The sequence below is a fragment of the Eschrichtius robustus genome, chromosome 3, assembly GCF_028021215.1.
Source record: "Eschrichtius robustus isolate mEscRob2 chromosome 3, mEscRob2.pri, whole genome shotgun sequence".
Taxonomy (NCBI): Eukaryota; Metazoa; Chordata; class Mammalia; order Artiodactyla; family Eschrichtiidae; genus Eschrichtius; species Eschrichtius robustus.
Window position 1 is genome coordinate 86,372,599 of NC_090826.1, and position 23,694 is coordinate 86,396,292.

The 23,694-nt window shown below is 32.7% G+C and overlaps 1 protein-coding gene across 1 annotated transcript in view; it reads right to left on the bottom strand.

The window, feature by feature from the left end:
* The window catches only part of DPYD (dihydropyrimidine dehydrogenase), a 796,991-nt gene that overhangs the window by 589,400 nt on the left and 183,897 nt on the right, over positions 1-23,694 (bottom strand). Inside the window, exon 4 of the mRNA XM_068540384.1 lies at positions 11,587-11,674. Within this exon, the coding sequence (XP_068396485.1) occupies positions 11,587-11,674 (88 nt within the window). The remainder of the gene's footprint in view (positions 1-11,586; positions 11,675-23,694) is intronic.

Consider the following 23,694-nt stretch of genomic DNA (forward strand, 5'->3'; position numbering starts at 1 on the left):
CTGTTGCATTTAAAAAATACTTGGGCTAAACTTCAATAAGTTTGCATGTGTGAGAAGGGTGAATTAACATTACTTGTATTTCTGGATTGAGCTATATAATGGTGAGTGTCATGATGTACATTAGTTGAATAGAAAATATCTCTAGTAGCACATACAAAAGTATAGGCAAAAGGACATCTCTCTGGCACTCACCATCCCTCAATAAACAATCTATGTATCTTCACATATTTGGCAAAGGAGAGGTAGGGATATATCACGAACAGAATACACAAAAATTCCTGCCCTCACAGTACTCACATTCTTGTAGAGACAAATGGAGATGGAAGAATAGATTTGGATGCTTTTATTCTGAAAATCCTCCCTTCATACCACATACACTAAATTCTACAAAATTTTTACATGTGTAGACTTTAGAACTATGAATTTATTTTAGTCTCTCTTAATGCGTAAGGAAATAAAAAAAAAAATCATTCTTGTAGAAAATAAAGTTTTTATCTGACCTTGAGATGCTGAACTAGAAAACACACATTCAAGTGAGTGCACACACACACACACACACACACACACACGGGCTTCTGAGCCATATGCTCCTGGATTTGAATCATGCTTATACCATATGATTGGAGGAAAATGTAATATCTCTCAGCCTCAGTTTCATCACCTAAGAAATACAGATCAAAATTCCTTCTTAATTAGTCATATTTATGTTAAATATTGTTTAAATACTTGACACAGATAAGATGCCTAGTACATTATGGAGCATAGGGCAGATTTAATGAATTTAAGTCCCCACCCCTTCCCCTAGGCTTTTTCTCCCTAAAAAGGTTTTCTTAACATGTTAATTCTAAGAGTTTAAGATTTTAACACTTATTAAAGAAAACTCATGTTAGGAAGTAGAAGACAGCAAAAAAGAGCAAAAAGCACAGAAAGAAAAACTATCATCAATCTACTAAGTCATAAAAAAGAAATGGCATGGAGGCATGTAAGTAGAGGCATAATAATTTATATACATTATAGAAATGTAAAAATGTCACTTCTACTTCTCCAAATTTTTGCACCCTATCCACCTTTCTCTATTAAATTGACCTGAGAACATATAATATTACCCAAGTTAGTTAAGACAACTTAGTGTGTATGTGTACATGTACTCAATTCACTAATCATCAAGTATTTACGAGCATCTACTCTGTGAGAGGTCTTTTCGTAAGCACCAGATATACACGAAGAATCAGTATTTCTGCTCTAGATTGTTCTGGTTAAATGGAATACAATTATCATCTATACCAATATGTATCCTTTTCATATCATATATCATTGTTCAAATAACATTTCCTTTAAAAAGCTTTATCAATTTTTCACCATTTTCCAACTGGAAGCATAATGCAGGTATGTCCTTTCTTTGCACTACACCTTTTCAACCACTGTATTTGTTAATATAAATTTATGATAGTTGTATATTTTTCTGATGTGTCTTTTATTAATTTTTAAAATTTCAGAAACCATGTCTAATCTATATTCTTTTCCTCTAAGCAAGCAGTAGAATATTAGAAACTCAATTGATTAGTATTTATCTTTTAATATCAAAAATAAACATTTAGGTAAAATTCAAAAAGTGTAAAGTACTTCACAGTTTTGAATGATCATTTTAAAGTAAATAATGTGAATATCTGTTGTGAAAACTAAAAAGCCCACTTTATCCAGAGAAAATAATAAAATGTGCAATAGATTTTGTAAGAAATTTACAAAGGTATAATTTTTTTCATTCTTAGAGAGATATTAAGAAGCACAGAAAGAAACAGTAGAACGTAAGATTATTTCATTTAGTGTATGCTAGAGTTTGCATATAGTAATTTACCATAATTCATGATATAATTTCTTCAAGGAGATAGGATGCCTTTCTACATCTAAACTGCAATGCAAATATAGAAACACATATGTTAGAGTCATGATCATAATGTTAGAATGATCATTAAAGTTAAGAAAAAAAATGTGGAAGTAGAAATCTACAAGTATCATTTATAAATATTACATAACTTGAAAGCAAACAGAAATATTTTAATTTGAGAAATTATTGAAGGTGAAGTAAAATTAACATTGATAGAATCCCCTATTTATAAACTATATAAAAAAGCTAAAAGATTTTTATCTAATTTTATATTATAAATTTTATTTTTTACTGAGATTATTTTTCCTTACAACCCAACTAAACTGTACATCTTTTTAAAAGTAACCAGAAATATGGCTTAAATATGATTCTTCATACTTAAACAAATATATACACACATTCTATACTAAAAGGGCATTTGGTGTCTAAAAATTTGAACTAGAAATTTAGTATCTGGATGTATTGTTGCATTTCATATGTCTCTCTCTTCTGAAAGGCTTTACACTAAAAACAAAGCTATATCACATGCGCTGCCTACTCAGCAAATAATTGAGAATTGTGTCATCTCGGATATAATTTAAATATACTGGTTACTAATATTTGGCTACAAAAAGAAAAACTGTGGAGGTTTTGTTGTTGTTTCTTTGTTCTTTAAAAATCTTTTGTTATTGAAAAGGGCAAAAAAGTACAAGTCAATCAAGTTTTTGGCCAAGTTTTAAAAATAAATTTATATTTTCAATAACAAATATATATAATAGCTAAATAAAATTAAAAAAAAACCTGAAGGTAAGAAAGAGCTCAAATAATCTCACTCCAAATCATCTTACCCCAAACAAGATTTAAAACAACAAACTCAGTGACCGTTGTTGCACATCATATATATGATAATAACTTGACAAAATTTTACTACTTATGATATTAGAACTAGACTATAATTTAACACTCCTATTTTCTTCTATTCAAGCAAAATAAAGTCAGACTATTTTATGAAGGTTTGCTCTTCACTGACAGAAATGAGAGATTTCTTAACTGACAGGGTGTTTTGGTGTCTACCATAGTGTGTTATTATATATGGCTCATAAAACCAGCTGTCAGTTACAATCTGTACAGTGGGTACAAATAGATTTATCAGAAAAGTCTCCTTTCCAAGTGCATTAATTTAAACCCAAACTACTTTCAAGATTATAATTAGTTTTGATTATAATAATTTACTTAAAATTCTTCAATTTATCAAAGTAGTTGTCTAAAACTGAAACCCAAATTTCTTTAAGATGACGTCTACTGTGTTATACATTTTGCCCACTCTTCAATATATTAATACTACTTATAAAACTCTGTCATGATATCAAATGTGTTACTTATTTAGCTCTTTATATTTTAATAATGACTTATAAATATACATACTTCATTCATATAAATAGTGTAGTGTGATGCAAACAAAAGCACACTCCACAAGAAAAAGCACACTCAGGAAAATCCAGTTACATTATCAAGTGGTTGTGTGATCTGGGATAAATCATTTAACCTTGCTGGATTTCAAATTTCTTCTCCATATAATGGGATGGTTAGTTAGATTAAAATTCCATTTGTCTAGATTCTGTTACACTGAATTTTACTTATTAATAATGACAAATATTCTAAGTAGTATCTCATGTGTTTATATAGATTTTTCTTTGTCTGGATTATACTAAAGAAAAAAGCCGTAATTCCAGTTTAATTTACATATAATATATAGACTATAAATCATTGTTCTGTTTTAAAAATAATTAATTTTTAAAATATATTTACAATAGCATATGTTTAAATGTTTCCAAACATACACACAACCACAGTGTGGCTTTACCTGTTTCATATAAAATTGGTTTCATATGTACATGAATATCTTTTCTCATTTAGTTATACTACTTTTAGATTTTATATTGCTTATATTTTGTAATGGATTGACTAATAATGCTTTGTGTTATAGGTTTTCAGAACTAAATGTTAATCTTTTGAAGTGAATACGAAGAAAAGTAGTTAATGTTACATGTGTTGGCTGTGATTAAAATTAAAAATGTAACCTTGTAAAGGCCCAAAGACATATATTATAAAACAGAAACAGGACAGACTTTGCATAAGCATTAATGATTCAATAGACAATTTAACATCCATCTATCTTTTCCAGTACGATGCATTAGAAAAGAGGGGACATTTTGACAATAATATTATAGTCTTTTGTCTTTAGCACTAGTAAATTTAGCATTCTACCATTTGCTAGACTCAAAACTGAGAGGCTATATATTAAAGGCTGAATTCCAGAAAATTTAATGTTATACCAACTGATAAATGAATGAGGTAAGATAAGCATACATTTGCATTAATAAATTTAAATTAATATGTTATTAGAGTCCAAACACAGTGTTCAATAATTATTTTGTAGAGCCTCTTTCCATTTCACAAAAATAATTTTACATGTTGAGAAGAGTTAGGACATTCTGAAAATAAATATACTATCAGGGGAATAAATATAAAATTAAGTATATGATAGATGTGGCATTTCAGAATAGTGGGAAATGTATTATTCAACAGATTTGGAACTATTAGTTATTTAGAAAAAAAAAAAGGCTGAATCTTTCTCTCATCCTTTATACCAAAATAAAAACTTAGAATAAGGCCTGCACACGTTATTCTGTAACCCCTTAGCTTTATTTTATTTTACTATTGAATTTTAATTTATTGTTTTTATTTAAAATATACATGCTGGGACTTCTCTGGTGGTACAGTGGTAAAGAATCTGCCTTCCAATGCAGGGGACGTGGGTTCCATCCCTGGTCAGGGAACTAAGATCCCACATGCTGCGGGGCAACTAAGCCCACGCGCCACAACTACTGAGCTCACGCGCCTCAACGTGAGAGACCACGTGCCACAAACTACAGAGTCCATGCGCTCTGGAGCCTGCGCCACAACTACAGACAGAAAACCCATATGCCACAACTAGAGAGAAGCCCATGCGCCGCAACAAAAGATCCTGCATGCTGCAACACAGCCAAAAAAATAAATAAAATAAATAGATATTTTTAAAAATATACATGCTCATTGTAGCAGTAAAATAATATGGACATTTATAAGAAAAATGTTAATAACCTCTTTACCCTGCCCTCAACCTCAATCAACTGAGGAATCTAAAGTTTAAGTTATTTCCTTCTATGCCACTTTTAGTTTATATATAAATTAGAATTTTTTTTAAAGATAGTGTTATGCTATTCACATTAATATGCAACGTACTTTTTTCATTTAATAGGGATATCTCTCTAGATCAACAAATATAATAATAATGCATAGTCTCATAACATTCCATAATATAAATATAACCTAATAGATATAGCAATTTTCCTAATGATGGATGGCACTATAGTTGTCTCAAGTTTTTGCTACCTCAAACAATGCTATGATTGGTATAATAAATACTATTGTACATGTGCCATTAAATGGTCATACTTTTATTTCTCTAGGAAGAACAGATAGCAAAGCATTGCTAGTACAACAGTGTATATATTTGAAATTTTCAAATACATTACTACTGTATGAGACTTCTTGCTTCCTTTCTGCTAAATAGCATAGGAGGCTATTTAACTTTTTAACTTTAAAAATATGATGAGAGAAACCTGGTGTCCCACCCTTTGATTTACATATTTCTGGCCAGTATGGAAGTAGGACATCTCTAATATGGTCATTAATCATTTGCATGACCTTTTCTTTAATGTTTATAACTTTTGCCCATGCATACACAGGGTCAGGTTATTTTTTCTCATTTAAATTTTTAGGAACTCTGATTTAACAGAGAAGTTACCACTTAGCCTAAACATGCAGAACAAAAAAAATGTTCACTTGTTTCAAGTTTGGTTAGATTTTATTTTAAAATACATTTTAAAATGTGTGTAGTAAAATTTTCTCTCACATATTTCACAGCTTCAAAATTATCCTTAAATCTTTTTCTTTTTATATTTAAAAACTTAGTCCACCTAAAATTTATCTTAGATGGCCTGATGAAGGGTTCTAAAAGTAAAGTAAAATTATACCAGAACCACTTTTCAAAGAACTCATCATTTTCCACCGAATTAAAAATGTCCTCTTCATTATATATTATGTTCTCTTACTTACTTGGTTCTTTTTACAGACTTTCATCAGTTCCAGAAATGTGCATTCCTATACCAACTCTATATTATGTTGACTATAGTAGCTTTATAGTGAGTATCAATATCTGATGGCAAAACTTTTTGTCTTATTTTTCAACAGTTTCTTCCATATGTCTTCTCAATTACTATTTCAGTATTTACTAATAAAAATGTGGGTTTCAATCATTCTAGACTACCCACTAGATCTTAAATATTTATAGCACTTTTCCACATGTATTGAGAAATAGTTATCTACTATGACTCTTGTAATCTAAAAAGTTAAAATTATAGGTAAAATATGTTTTAAAAAGTCACTGTGAACGCATCCATGAGCTTTCATGCCCAGGGACTGAAAATGACAAGGCAGTAAGCAGAGAAATAAGTGGAACCATCTTAAAGGCATTCGTCAAACCAGGTAAAAAAGGTTTTCATTTTCAGGGCCTTTGAGAACATAGCAAATACAAATTCCTTCTAAAGAAACATGTCTTCATTGCTGTCCTCAAAGAACTTCCACAGATAAAGCCTCAAAGAAAATGAGCAACCAGAGTTAAAAAATAATAATAAAAAAAATGAAAATTAAAAAAAAATATTAAACATACAGGGAAACAAAACACTATGAGTGGAGCCAGTAGACATCACAGACAATATAATCAGGCTCACAAATACTTTAGATAGTGGAATTCCCAGAGTACAAAAATAAGTAATTTTATCTGTTTTAAAAAATTAAAGATAGGCTTGAAAAATAAATAAAAAGCTACCAGATTTTTTTTTAATGTTAAAAAAAGGACTCCTAGAAATGAAAGATAAAATTGTAATTCAAAACTCAGTGGTCCATTTTAACAACATGTTTGAAACTGGTGAAGAAAGTATTAGTAAACCTGAAAGTAGAATTGAAGAAAATGATCTAAGATGTAACCCCCAAAAAACAGAGGTGAAAGTTTAAAAAATAAATTGAGTCATTGAGAATAAAGTCAGAATGTTTAACATATATCTAATGAGAGCTCCATAAAGTGAGGAGAAAGACAATGAGAAATTCCCCCAAATGATGAAAGACATCAATCCACAGATTCAAGAATCACAAGGAAAACCAAGCAAAATAAATAAAACAAAATCCAGACTTAGATAAATCACTGTAAAACTGTTGAACACTAAAGATAAAAAGATCTTTAAATCAACTCCCCTCCAAAGACATTATGACTCTCAAATGAGCAATAACTAGGCTGCTGGTGACTTTCCAATAGCACCAATGCATGACCAAGGACACTAAAATGATATTGTCTGAGAGGTAAAAAAAAATAATAACTGCCAACCCAGAATTTTATACATAGTCAAACTATTTTTCAAGAGTTAAGAAATGCATAAACAGTTTCAGAAACAAAAAGAGTTGGTCAACACCATACCCTTACTGAATAAAGATTTAAAGTATTTATTCTAAGCAAAAGTAAACTGATTTCCCTTGGAAATCTCAACATGGGAAAAAAAACTGAAGAAAATTGGCAAAAATTTGAATAAAGCTAATCCAATATTGGCTAATCAAGCACTAACAATACTACTGATCAAGTTTTAAAAGGATAGAATTATTACATTATGATAGGGAGGGGCCAATTAGAATTACAGTACCTTAGTCTATGCCACAAGACCCACTCAGATTAGGTCCCCAAATGGCACAGACCCATAATATTTACTTGTTGTAAAATTTAGAATACAATCAGTCCTAGAAAAAAAATACATCTTTCACATTACTCAAAAACTGGCATCTCAACTGTAAGGGAAACTGACAGACAAGTTCAGAACTACTTATTTAAACCAAATGGCGGATTTAAGTCCAAAGGATAATGGCTTGTTAGTCCTCTTGGAGCACCACATAGACTTTAAAAGCTGTGTTCCCTTGAACATCATCTTATGGCAGGTAGGTAAATTTCTGTCAGTTTTCTTGGGATGGATAGAGGTGCTCACACTATCATCTGGCAATAAAAGTGAGGGAACTAGCCTTGTGTACCAAAGAAAACCTAAAATCTCATCACTACATTTTGTTTTATGTATCCAAAATATTCATATTTTTTAAATTACTGAGTAATAAATTATGGACTTCCTAATACTTTTTTTTCATCTGCTTACTTCTCTTTCATAATAGTGGGAGAAAGCCCAATTGGCTTACATAGTAGGTTATGTAATGGGACATTAGTTTCTAGGCAATGGGGAGCCACTGAAGCTTTTTGAACAAGGGTGTAACGTAATTAGAGTTACGATTTTAAAAAATTATTCTGAAAATGATCAACATTTTATTTGATAAGGGTATAAACCACTTAGCCATTGAAATTGAAAAGCAAACCCAAAAGGAGGATGGACTAAATCTATTGATTGCACTTCTGCTTTGTAACCTTTGTGCATGTGTGTGCATATGCACACACACACATATATCAAGATAACATATTTAAATAAAAATATTGTTATCAAGAATATTTATCAATAAATTCTGCTGGTTAAATTGTGTTGCTCCTCTGACTTCTTGTTACTTTCAATAGGAATCTATGATAAAGAAGAGTCTTTTATTTTACATTGAGTCATTTAGTCAGTATTTTTTCTAATGTATATTATTAAATTTATTTATCTAGATATAAAAGTCACAAAATCTAAGCACACAGATTCTGTAAAATATGCAAATCTGTGGAAAAACCAAAGCTTTACAACTTAATATAAAATTTTGAAAGAGAAAATAACTATTGTTTGAAATAAAGCATCATGAAACGAAGAAACATTTTTTAAGTCATTTTTCACTAAATTTATAGATTGACGTTATGCATACTGTTTTTTCAAAAGAAAACTATCAAAAGTTATAACCTAGTAGTCACAGTTTGATTAATCTGAAACGCGTACTTCCGATTGAGAGATACAATTGCAAACAACAGCCTGCACGAACGAAGGAGAGAAAAACTGACTGAGGAGGTACGACAGAATTGAGTGTACCTTTGGAAACGAGAGCTGTAATCCAGTTTGTAAGAAAGTAAAGAATGGAAGTACTGGCCTAAACTCCACTGAATCACAGAAACCTAACACAATACAACACAAGTGACATCCTTTTCTCAAAAAGGCACAAGGTTCATTGAGTTGGGTGATTCAATTACCCTCTCAACCTGGAGAGAACCCCCCTCCTGATTTGAAGTCCACTGGCAGAGCAATGTGGGACAGCCTACATTGTACACAGCTGGTAAATAGCTAAAAAGCTGCAGGCTTTAAAGTACAAGAATCTCTGACCTTTCATGATTGCTGTAATGATTCTTCAACAAAATACTACTTACAACAGAGTTCCTTAAAAGTCTGGCAAAATATTACATTTTCAATTAAATACCTCCAAATATCTTCTCTTCATACGGAAATCTGTTTAAATAAATACCGAAGTGCAATGCTTCATCAGGTAGTAAAGAATTAATGAAACAACATTTTTCCTAAAATAGAAATGATTCTGATCTTGTTTAGACACTTTATAAACTTTTCAAAGAATATTGTTATTCCCATTTTGTCTTTTTTTAATAAACTATTGTAGACGTTAAATGAATGTGCTATACACTAATTAGAATCACAAAATCACTATTGAATTATAGAATATCTAAGGAAAATTTAGCTAGCATGGATCATAATTCTAGTATCTCCTCATGCATGAAGCCAAGAGTACTACCTTAGATATAATTTTAGCCAAAACACTTTCTACTTCAAATTTTGGACATTTTGCTTTACTCCTTTTCTCATGAGGTTATTATTAAATAAATGAGATTTCATGCACACATTTCACATAAATTATTCATTCTCACATACAAGACAGAGATCCTGTGATGATAAATGTTTGGGATACTACAAAGTTAGTACCCCTTTTCAGATTCCATCTTATTTACAAAACAAACATAAATCATTGATGATTTCCTACTATCTACAGAATTAAGTCTCAAATATTGAGCATAGAATTAAAATATTTTCACGACCTAATCCCAACCTAATTGTCTGGTCTCTTTCCCATCACTCTTCTTCATGTAATCTAGGCTTCATTTTAGCTACACTGAATTTATTATATTTCTCCAAATATGCCGTGTATACACCCATATTCCTGCTTTTTCATATGCTGAATACTCTTCCTGAACTGCATGGATTGCAGCACTAACCATATTGAATTATGGCTAGGTTTTTGTGTTGCTTTGTTTTTTAATGTATCTGGCTTTGCTCATAGATTATGAATTTCCAAAAGGCAAGGTCATAGCAGGGACCCTTTCTTACCCAGTGCCTGTCACTGTGTTTGGCAGATAGTAGGTGTTCAATGAATAACACCGGCTACAAAAAAAGTAATCACTTGTATAGTATTTACCATATTGAATGAATAGGGAAGTTAATAATTCCACATCAACTAAATATTTGCTGAATAATTACCATATTAGAGATTTTCACATACAAATATTATTTAGTTTATACCATAATCCTGTAAGACAGATGCTATCTTTCTTTCATAAATGAAGGTAAAGAAATAAGTAATTTTCCCTGGGTTCACAAGCGTTCAATCTAAAAATTCAACCTGGACTTCAAATCCTAAAGAAACTGACCATGTAGATTAATACCACGTCCTATACCTAAGTAATAACCTCTAATTCTTTTGAAATCCTAAAGCTATATAAATTTATAATTTTTCTCCTACAATATTTTTTAAATCATTGACATATTGAGAAATGATCTTTATATATTAAAAGGTACCTGGTAGTTGAAGGGGCACTCAACTGGATTTTTGCAGCATTTTAGAACGTAAGTGTTAAACCCTGTGAAAAGAAGGATTCGCTACATCCTTATGGGAAGATTCCTTCAGCTTTTGCTCAGTTAAAAGATAAGATACTTGCTAAGAGCTTGTAATGCTCCTTTCACAAACAAAAGATACTATTAATTAATTATTCAATCAATAAATCATTCTCTTAGTGAATAAAAATTAGGCTTAGCCTTACATTGATTTAAAAAAACCCAAAAACTGAAAGATCAAAATTCCTTTTTTTTCTACTCATGTCCATAAATGTCTGTTTTCTATTTTTTAATTGTTGGGGGGTTTTTGGTTACAACTCTGTCAGTCTCTATGAATTATTCCAAATCTTAAAACAAATTCCCTTGATTTGTTTCAATGTGCCAGAGTTAATACCAAAGCACATTTTAAAACAAAGATACTTCACAGATTTGAATGTGTTTTGATAATTAATGACAGTTCCTATCTATAAGCATTTAGCAAGCCTAAGCTAGAGTAAATCTATTCAGTGAATGCTTTGTATTAAAAAATGATTAATTTCAACACGAACTAATTTTTAAGACAATAAACAGTGAATACGCATTTCACAATCATATCACAAACTGGGAGAGACTTAATAAGATGTGCCACGTTTTCACACGCCTATAGAAATCCTGTTTTTAATACTTTAACCCAATTTACTAAGAGAAGCTTTATGCTTTAATCATGGTCATAATAGATAGAGAACAAGATCAAAGGCTGTTATTAATTTTCATTTGCAGAACTGAATCCAAATTTACCTTGTTTGAGATACTTGTGATGAACGATTTAATATCTAGATTAGTTGGACAGCTCTTCTGACAGGGGGCATCTGCACATTTCAGGCATCTAGGGAATAAAATAACTGAATTAAAGAAACTATAAAGTAAGTGAGATAATATTCTATATATTCTCTACCCTATACCCATTCAGAGTTAGTGTCTAGTAAGAACAAATAAAATTGTACTATTTTTAGGTACAAACATTTTTTAAGCAATAAACATAGAGTACTTGTGTTTCACTTTTTGCACACCTCCTAAGGTGTATGAAATGGCACCATTGAGGCTAATAACTGCCCTTTCTCTTGGTGTTCCTCCTAGAGTTTAAGAAGATCATACTTATTTAAGATACATCATTCATCCATCCATTTACTAAATCAGTCTTATTTGGATCCCTCACTACACTGATAATGCTTAGAGAATGGAGTCTTTTATGATAAAAGTTTTGTATGCCTTTTAGACCACAATTATTATACAAACACAAAGGTATAGTCTCTCTTTTTACCACGTGTAAATTCCTTTCTTCCTCCATTCATCCCTCCCACTTTTCCACCCACCTCTCCTCCCAGCCTCCTTCTTCCCCTGCCATCATCCCTCCCTCCCTCCCTCCCTCCTCCAAATTTCTGATGTCGGTTAACCTACGCATTATTCACATGGCAATTGGGCTTTGCAGTAGATGCCTCAATGCATAGACCAGATCTACCCCCTTTCAGACTGAAGCATTTATTCCTCCAGCGCTGTGCCCTCACGTGAAGAGAACAGGCGGAACCAAGGTCATGCCCCCTTTCCAGTTGCAGCCAGTTTCCAAACACAGGTCAGTGAGGGGAGGTAGAGGCCCAGTCTCCTTGCCCCCACTTGGGGAACAGGTCTGCAGGGACCTACTGCAGCCTTTATTGTAGCTATGTCTGTCCAATCCTGATTCCTTCACTCTTGTACAGGTGTGGATCTTCTAATAAACTTCCCACATACTAATCTCGTATCAGAATCTGCTTTCTGTGGAAATGACCAGAGACATGTTGAAACTTCAGTGTTCCTAAGAACCACTGGGAAGCTTGATAAATGTCATAATTTCCACAGAGAAGCCCCTCCTGAGTCTGAGTTATTGGCCTGGGAATCTGCATTTTGGAAAACCCCTTTAAGGTGATTCTGATAAACATGGTTGGAGCCACACAGTGAGAATCACAGTTCTATAATTACTACTTTAGGACTGAAACCACTGGTTAGAATGGTCTTTAATTTGTACATTCATATACGAATTTGTGTATTCATTTGAAAAATATTTAATGAGCCCTTGTTACATGGCAGAACCTGGGATATGAGGTTATAAAAGTGATGAACAAGGCGACCATGGTCCTGCTATCATGGAACTTGCAGTTTGGAGGAAGTTCAGACATACAAAAGGCACTTGTAGTAGTCAGTGTGGTCAGTGTGAATTTGGGTAAAAACAGCATGCTAAGGGAGCACATAAGAGGAACAGTAGTCCTGGAGGGGGAGAGTCAGGCAAAGCTTATTGGGAACAATAACACTTAAAGGGATTCTTGAAGAATGAGTGGGCATTAGGGAAGCAAAGGAGGGTGGGATTTGGAGTGCAGGGTCACTCAAGAAAATGACGAAGGATAAAAACAGTATGTGCCAAGGCCCGGAGAGAAAAAAACATGAGAGGGTAGGTGAACTAATGGAATCTGGTCTGGCATAAAGTGAAAGTGGGAGCAGTGAAAAAATAAGCTGGTGATCTGAAATTTAACATATACCATTGTCACATGTGTCAGAAGACGAGAATTCTCTGAGAATTTCACTGAGAATGAGTCCCACGTTGCTCAGTGACAAAGGTCACTAGCTGGCTCATTTTCTACCCACTTCCATGTGTAAAGACATTGGTTCATTTCCTTCAAGAAAACAATACCGGTCTCCTTGTCATTCTTTTGTGAGTCAGAGAGTCCTCGTCATTGTCTGAACCAATTTCTCAGTACCTAATTAATATCTTGTTTTTAAATCTGATCTCTTCTCTCTGGTTTGTGCCCTTAGCCTTCTCTCTAAATTAAATTTTACACAGTGAGTACCGAAGGCTTTTCATAATCAATTGTCCTCTCTGAAATGCAGTCATTAAACCTCTCCCCTATCATTTCTCTAAATGCCATTGTTAGATTCACATTTATAATTTAGTTGAATTCCTATCTTCTTATACTTATGGGTTTTTTTTTTCCCTAAAACACTGTCACTGAGTTTAAAAAGAATTTCTTGGAAGTATGATCAGTAGGACAATAATCCAAAAAGAAAACAAAGCATGGTCTATTTGGTCCTTGATGTTGAAACGAGGTGATACTTATATGTGTTATCTTCACATGGATAAATATGTTGTACATTAATAGTGGTTTGAAAGGATTTCCTATTATGTGGTAAAATAAAGTAGCTAAAATAAAAATAGCTATAAAATAATAAGCAATCTTAAATGTCTTCTGATTTGTAAAAAAGTCATTTTGACAATTTTTTAAATATTTGCCACTCCATAAGAATAAAGCAACAAAAATACTTGTTATGATAGATAAAGATATAGATACATAGATAGAGGATTCTGGTTATCCCTAATGAAGTCACAAGTTTTCGGCTTTTCTTTTTTCTAACACCCAACTTGAATAATAAGGCAATTAAAAAATAAAGTTATAATGTCAGCAGGTATGAATGAGCCAAATTAATTCAAAGTGTATTTTTCTGTTCTTCCAGAGAAATCTTATATTCAACATAAACAGATTCACTTAACAGCACTGACCACGTAAGGAGTTTTAGTTGTGGTTATTAAGACTCTTTACCAAATAATTCTCCTTTTATTATTGAGCTAGTTCACAAATAACAGCTGTTGGAAATGTCAGATGTTAATGAGGCAGGGCAATGGAAACCTGAATTGTAGCATTCTTTTTTTCTTTGGTGCCATGAATATGCCAGAATGGGCAGACTCTGACAATAATACCATCTTGCAATTCTCTAAGCGCTCTGCAGACTAAAGTGCATCAGGCTGCCATTAATCCCACTTATCACTTTGACAGCTCAGTAATTACACTACTGCTATAGCCAGGTAGTCCTAATAAAATATCAACCACTGCAGTGGAATGCATACTGGGGAGATGTTTTATTAAACTTGGGGGGGGGTTGATCATCAAGTGACATTAGTGTTGACCTATTTTTCTATTTGACAATAAATTATCCTTTGACCATGCCATAATAGATATTACAGAGTGCATTTACTGTACCAAATCAGAAGGGTACTGCATTACAATGATGTAGGCAAATGGTGTAAATAAAATAGCAGAAATGCATGTCAGAATGTTATTACCTAAATTGCTTTAAATGATTGATACCATGAAAAATCACAGACACAGTACTTAGGGGAATATGTCAACAATTATTGTAAACCACAGTCCTACATAAATTTTTCATTAGAAGTAACATTTAAATTACACTTGTTTTTATCGTCAGTCATTTAATTCCCCTTTTATGTTTCAAAGTTACTCTTTTATAGTGCAGTTTATTTTTAAATGCATTGTAAGAGGCAAAAGTTAATTCAGATAAACATTTATGTAATATTTTAATCCCCAAATAATTACATTTATACTGAGTACGTTAAATTATTTTTAAAGCAATAAAAAGTCTTAGATTTTTTACCAATGATGAACTTTTTTCATTTTTATATTTAATAGGCAGGATAACTACAGATTTCATTAAAAGCAAAATATACAATCTTTAATAATGTTAATGATTCAACATCACCATAAAAAATGTATGAAAACTTTAGTACCGCTACTTAAAGGACAAAAACTTTTAAAGATATATTTATCCAGGATCTTTCTCTAGGGAAAGAGAGCTATGATTCCTCTCCCCAAATATCAGTGAGGCTGGACAGTTTTACTCCGTAGTATGACACCAAAAAACATTATAGTGAGCAATGAACTAAAGCATTTCATTCTTCACACATCTGAGAACAGATGCCTGCTTCTTTTATTGTTAAGCATACATAGCAGTTGGAAGAGTAACATATGCTTGTTGAAGAATTTTCTAATCCATGAGTTTAAATAATAATTAATTTCTTTCTCAGTTTAAAAAAATCACACAAATCTGTTTGAAAGACTTAAAAGTTCACATTGCATTGGCTTCGGGTTTTTTGCTAGACTTTGGTTCAATCAAGTCAGCACTGTTTCATCAGGTTATGTATAAACTATGTTAGCCTATATAATCAAACTGGGCAAGTCAGTATTTACATTAAAAATTTTAAATATTTTCTTAATATTCATGTTATATTTCCTCAGATCTTTGATATTCAGTACCTTTATTTGGAAGGTCTAACTAATTCAGGTGTAGCAGTGGGTACAGGATCTAACTTCTCCACCCTATAATAACTAGTGTAGGCAAATATATAGTCTAATATCCTTCCCCAACTTGGCAACATTTCTACTGAAACTGGGCAGAATGGAGTATCAGATTGAATGGAAGGCATGTGAATCAAGAAATGGAGGTTAGAAGTGTCATACATATATCTGAGTTCCACAGCTTACATCACTTGCACCCAGATTCTGTCATAATAAAAGGACCCAAGAAAGCTGGTTGGCATCTTTAAAACATGATGAGACTAATCCAATGTTCTGATGCATTAAATATACAAGAGCCATTCTCAGCTTCCAATAATTCTCCCTGCTTCTCTCAGTATTCCATTAACAGCCTTTCCTATATACTTTCTGACTCTGCTTCTCTGATTACACCACAGGTTCTTACTAGCTCAAGGGTATTTGGAACTAACTTTGAATATTCCTAATATGCATCTTGGCCCAGTTTCTACATTCCGCTGGGCTGGAAAGCTATGGCAACATCATTTACAATAACTGAATTTTTTTATCCTGTGCACCATTCTGCCTTTTAACCCCACCAATGATGTTCATGTTTTAAGGCTTTTAATATTTATTTGATTTTATAGGTTAACAACAAAACAATTTTTAAGTAAAGCTATTTATCCACTAGAAATTTCCATTCACATGTGGGTGCTCCAAGACAGTTCAAAAGAAGCAAAATTTAGAACAGTACACAATTCACACAATCAATGCTCAAAACATTTTGTTGGATGATCATGAGTCTAGGAATATAACATAGTTAAAAACTTTTCTACAATATTTCTATAGTCTGTGTCAAAAAATTGTTTGTCTCAAATACTAATGGCTAAAAATGTGCATTTTACACTTTTTGCATATTCTGAGTTAAATGAAGGAACTTAAAGTTAAAAATAATACTCATTTTTGATCTTCATATATAACTGATACTTAAAAATTAATAAGACCACTTTTATGTCCACTTCAGAGATGAGAATATTGAGCCTCTGTAAATCTCCCAGAAGCATAATGAAACCACTGGCCAAGGCAGCTGAAGGAACTACTGGAACATATTTACCATCTTACACCCATCTAGCCCATTCAGGTATGAAGACAACTCAAAATTTTAAAAGGTGATGTTTTACTGACCTCATCTCTTGACAACACTAGTGCCTCCTTCTCAGAGTAATTTGAAGACTGAGAAAAAAGCAGTTGAGAAGTCACAGCTAGAAAAAGGCTATAGTATCCTCTCTCCTAGAGTCCAATTTTAGTTTAAGAAAAAAAAAAAGTGGAAGGTAGTCTTAACCATCTCCTCAAGAGGCTTCTCAAGTCAAGATGAAAACATTAGAGCTTTATGATATTACACAGTTTCGAAGGCTAATTCAATTACAGCTTTAAACAGCTTTGGCTATAGCCACTTCTACTGGAAAGATACTTTTTGAGCATATTCTTATTTTTGAAAAAACTGTGTGTGCTACAGAAACCTCAACAGCATAAGAAGCCATAAATTTGCATACATCTTGTCCTGCAAGCAAATAAAACACTTCCATAAGAACTTAGTATATATTACCTCCTGAAAATTTTTAAACAAACATATCGTCCTATTTTACTACACAAAGAGAGTATCATCATGAGTATCTGAAGAATGCTGCTCTTAAACTTAGATTTTTCTCTTTCTTACAAGAGCCAATGGGACTTTAAGTTTTTGTTGTACAGAGGTGGAACAAGAAGAATGTGATGGAATCTGTATGTATTATAAACTGCAGGAAGTCACTGAAAGAAAATAAACATACATCATGCATATATGCATAAGACAGAACTAATTAGGTATGAAAAGAGAACCAAGTATGATTAAAGGAAGTGGGGTCAGTCCTTAAGGCTTTCAGAATCTACTGGGGCTTTAAGATACTAGAAATAGCAGTTTTAAATAATAAGCCAAGATTTAAATACCAATACCAAAATCTAAAGAAAATAGGTTTATTTGCCTAATGTAGGTTACAGCAGGGAAGGAAGAGTGCCCCCATTTCCAATTTCTCTCTGCTATAAATTTTTTTGAAGAGTACAAGATCATGACTTACAAATTGAATTGTTGAAATGGAATAAAAAATATTATATTGTAACTATTACAAGTAATTAGGGATTTCCCTGGTGGTCGAGGGGTTAAGATTCTGTGCTCCCAATGCAGGGGGCATGGGTTCAATCCCCAGACAGGGAACTAAGATCACACATGCCATGTGGTGCAGCCAAAAAAAAAAAAAGTAAATATTACACATTCACAAGTTTTAAAAACATGTCAATAACACAGAAACACTTAAAGTCAATGAACACAGAACAAAGTATTTATTAAATGTTTTTTTCTGCCAAGTAGATATCTAGGCCCTAAAACCTATGATATAATTTTATCCCTGTCATTTGCAGCTACAACAGAGGTATACTTTGATCAAGAAAACCAGAGAATACTATAGATAAAAGTCCTGCTTTATGCCCTGGAGGGATGGTCCACTTGGCAACACTCTTAGGAAACCATTTTTTATCCACCTTAAAGATGGTGGGGATTGAGAGTAATTAAAGGGATTGAAGAAGATGGCCAGATTCAAGAAGAACATAAAGAGCTTCCTCTGTCTTGCAGTAATGAGAGGGTGATAAGCCATGTACCTGGATAGGGTTACTTGTAAGACTTGGTTATACTAAATATAGGCAGCATAAACAAGCCAGATTATACATAGCGTATAGGTATGATATATAGAGCGTGTGTGTGCACACACCCAGACTTATGTGTACACTAATATTAATTACTAAGTGCTCAAATGTGCTTGCTTGTCCAAAGCCTTTAAATGTATTACCTCAGAAAGCATAGCATAGAGGTTAAGAGAACAAGCTCTGGATCTTGATTGCCCATATTTAATTCTTGACTTCACTGTACTGGTGTTAAGACTTTAGGCAAATGACCTAACCTCTCTGGGGATCAGTTTTCTCATATGCAAATGGAGATAATAATTTGTACTTCAGAAGTTTGTTGTGAGAATGTTTAAATATTATACACTTACACCAAATAGTATGTACTTCTTTAGTTATTTAACAGGCATTCTCTATAACTCTCAAAATGCTCTGAAAGTTATGCATTGCTTTCTCTCCTTTAATATGAAGGGGGTCAGTGAAGAGTCACAGTATAATGTTTTACAGTTATTTACATACATTAAATGTAGTGGATATCTGACAAACATAAATATATGCTTTAAATCTTCATTTTCTCATTATGGGATTTCAGAAGAAGGAAAAAATATTTCTACTTCAGGAAAATCAGAGAAGCCTTCTCAAACAAAGATACTTATGCTGGAGACTGAAGAACAAGTAGGATTTTACTATGGACCAATGAGTCTACTAGAGCTTGATATTGAGAGCAAGTTATGGATGCATATGTGGTTTCTCCGTATTCCACACAGCAGCTACTACACCATGTACATTTTACCTGCCCAATAATATAGGAGGAATGAACGAATAAAAGGAATGAGAGGAAAATAAATTCTGTTGCCTAATGCAATTCATTAAAAAACAAAAAAAGATTATGGGTTCATCCAAGGCAGAGACTATGTAACCCATCTTTGGTTCTCAGTATTACTCACAAATGTTTATGGAAAATTCCTGTCAATGCACTTCTTCAGGAATCAAACTGCTAAAATACATGTCAATCTCATCAGTGACCCAATGCCATTTATACAGAATCCTTTCCTCATGAGGTTTCTGGTTGTTTCTTCATGCTAATAGTATGAGGCAAACATATTCTTCTCCCAAAAATCAGTTAAATTAAAGATGATAGGTTGGGCAACTCAGTATACTGTGAAGTTTGTGCTTTTGAAAAATGGATATATCCTAACTAAAAACGTAAACTGACCTTTATTATGGATGTATAGTTGAGTAAGTAACTAACAAAAGCAAATAGCAAATATGAGAATCCATGCGATGAAAGAGGCTTTCCTTCATTCCTGCTCCACACATTATCTCCTAGTACTTCTGTATTTTCAATGCCTGTGTAAGGCATATTTCTCCCTTCCCCTTTTCAAGTGCTGCCACCTGGTGAAAAAGTATTTCTTACCCTCCAGGGTAAGGTAGCACTTTGTCCTGACAAAATATGCTATCTATGCACAAATAAAATATTTCCTTAGGTAACTGTTTGCAAATAAGAAAATACCTATATTTTACATACCATTTTAATTTGAATACATTTATATACATGTGACGACATACATCCATAATAAAGATCAGTTACACGTTTAGTTAGCATGTAGTCGTTTTCAAAAACCCACGATTCATGATACATTTTATAGTCTAGCCTACCATTTTTAACTACAACAAGCCATATGTAATTATTTTTCAAACCAGTATATTGTTGATCAGCACAACTGTGGTTCCCCTCACATTCTAGACAGCTGTTACATGATGCTCAATACACTTTTGATCCTTTACAGACCTTAGAGAGAACTAGGTGACAGTACTGACAGTTTTTATTATAGCTTTCCTACTACTCAATAATCTTGTTTCACCTGGACTATTTCCCCAGTAGTGTCATAAACTCTTTGATTTATACTGAGAATCCTTCCAGGCTTCTTAGAAAGAAGAAATTATTTTTCGTAGCATGTCCATATGCTGTGCAAATTATATTTTCAAACTTTGGAACACCTGTTGTATGTTTATCTTAATGTCAGTGAAGCCCCTTTAGGAAGGGCAACCAAAAAAAGTAATTTATATTAGTCATAGATGCTTTAAAAGCAAAATTTTCAGCAAATTTCAAAACTGAAAAAGCTTTATATTTTATGACTTTGTGCAGGCAATTTCAGAAAAAATATAATAATAATAGTAATATTGACAGATCTTTGATTTCTAATAAACATGTAAAAGGGAAACAAAGTCAAACAGTTTAATCTATAAATAAAATACAATTCCTAGATATGTGGGATATATTGATCATGAAAAAAGAACATTTGTGTAAATATGTAAACCTACTTAAGTGCATGGGGACTAAGATTTAGGATAGATTTTACTTTTTACAATGTTATATTATTTGAATTTTTTGCAATGTGTAAATAAAACATGTAATATAAAAAATAAAAAAGATTTAGATGTTGATTGGCAACTAAAATCACATTATCTTGTGTAATTTTCATTTTGGTCATTTTAATTGCCAAGGCCAAAGCCAACCCACGATGCTCCCATATCCTCTTTAAGTTTTACAAGGCGCCAGTTAAAGGTTTTAATAGGAAGACCACAATGAAGTATACTTCTGAGTAGCCGGTGGTTCACAAAGCTAACAGAACAAAGGGTCACGTCTGGCCAAAAAAAAAAAAAAAAAAAAGAAAGAGTGAGTGAGTGACAGCACAAGTGCTGGAGGGAGTCATTAATTAAGTTAAAACAACAGCTGAATAAAATACTTGGTCTTAAAATTATAAGACGGTATTTGCCAATAATAGTATTTAAATTTATCCAAATCTCAGCTATCTAAGTGCAGCAGGAATGTAGGAATACATTTATTAAAAAGCCACCATGTTCTAAGTTCTGTGCCGGCGAAGGAGAGAATTTACTGAAACTTACTTGGAAGATGTTGACTTAAAAATATACTGGACTTACTTCATGTAAAAGAGATTTTTGTTCAGTTTTTTTTTTTTTTCTTTGTAAGTGCAACAGTGATTGCAATACTTTAGGTGCTGAAAGAACAGATTTTGAGAGCAAATGCCATATCTGAATTTTCTTCCTGTTAGAACTAGTATCAGTTTCAAGTGTGGAGCCCGTACAAATTTATCTAAAAGTTTTACTTCATAAAAATAATGTCACTCCTCCTTTTTTAAAAGTAAAAGTTTTTAAACACACTTTAAATTAAATTTAAATTTAAATATTCATTCCTTTTACTTAGTTAAATCTATGTTGATTACCCCAAGTAAAAGAAAACTGTATTCAGCACAAAGTTTTTCAAGTGTTTTACACAATCCTGGTGATCTTTTTAAAAACCCATATCTGATCATGACATTCTCCTGCTTAAAGGGAGAACTGGCATATAATGACCTTTGAACTTGGCCCCTGCCTATTGCATTCCTCCAGCTCCAGCTGCAACACCTGCCCCACTCTAGAACTCTGCAGTTCCACGAGCAGGTCAAGTCATTTTTCAACCTCTATGTATTCCAACAGGCTCGTCCCTTGCCTGAAGAGCCGCACTTCAAACCTGCTGCAGAATTCATCTCAGCTGTCTCTCATGGAGCCCCCTGGTTCTTACCATTCTGATCTCCCAGAGCACCCTGTGGATTTCTTTATCAAAGTAATTAACACATTGGACTATAACAGTTGATTTTCTGGTTTCTCTACTATTTCCTCCTCCAGTGAGAAAATGGTTGGGTCCCTTGTCTTTGTTGTTGGTGTGCTTGGAAATAGATTCATTTTAAATTGGCTGAAAAAGACAACCAGAACTTTGGGAATATGCCCGTTATTGTTTTTAATGTTTGGGAAAAATTATTTTAATAATTGACTTTCAAACTTATGTAAATAACATACACTTACAATGAAAAATATTTATATTTGGTTTAATTTATTTAATAAATACTTGTGTAGAAGTTGCTATATGCTAGTACTATTGTATGTGTTTTGTAAATATTAACTCATTTAAAATTCATAACCACTCAGTGAGGTAGACATAAATATTAACTCACTATATCTTTATAAGAACCTGATGAGGTAGATACTGTTGTTATTCTCATTTTAAAGATAGTAAGGCACAAAATTTTCTTCTCTGATTTAGGTTTGAACTATTTTATTGCTTATTTCTGTGATCCTGGTGATTATTAAGTTAATAGACATTTCCTAAAGTCCTGGGATTCCCAATTTTCTCTTCTACTTCATTCTAAAATCGTAATAGTGTATGGTGATATCAGGGCTTGCCTCACAGGTTGTGAAAGCTGAATTCAGGACTATTATCCAGGTGTGACTTTCTCCAAAGTCCAGTCTGTAGGTATCATCATTTCATTTCTGCAGTATTTCTCATAATAATAGCCAGGAGCCCCAGAGAACTTGAGAAAGTTTCTGATATAATATAAGAAAACCATATATGTTATAGTCGTTATTATACAATATATGCCATATATGGCTGGCTTCAAATGCAGTCTAACAAAATTCCTCATTTGCTTTACGAGGTACCCAGCAATAACACTTGCAGATCGTGTTATTCTTTACAAAGCACTTTCTTATATGTAAATTACCTACAGAAATCACTAAGATCAATCTTTTCAGTAGAAATACCAGATAGACAAAATAAAAGCAATTAGAAACAACCTACAGATATCACAACTATGAGTCAAAATAGATAAACTAAAAATGCGTTCAACATCTGTAATCATGACCAGCCTAAAATAATTATGTCACTATAATTATAACATTTGGAACATTATATATTGTGGCAAAAAAATAATTAAGACCAAAATTTTTCTGTTATAGATGTTGTCCAGACCACTATTACTTCCCACTAGGTTTTGTGTGAACTGACTTAAAACACTATTTCAGTACTTGGGAGTTTAATGCCTAAGAGTCAATGCTGACATCGCACAAGAAGAATATGCAGACATTTCAGGAAATTAATGAATATGGGAGAAAAACAGATAAGAATATAAACGTTTAATCTTCTTAATTTAATTCATATCTTAAGGTGGACCAAGGCTTCAGGTAATAGCACTGCTTGGAAATGAACTAATGTTATGATGGTCTG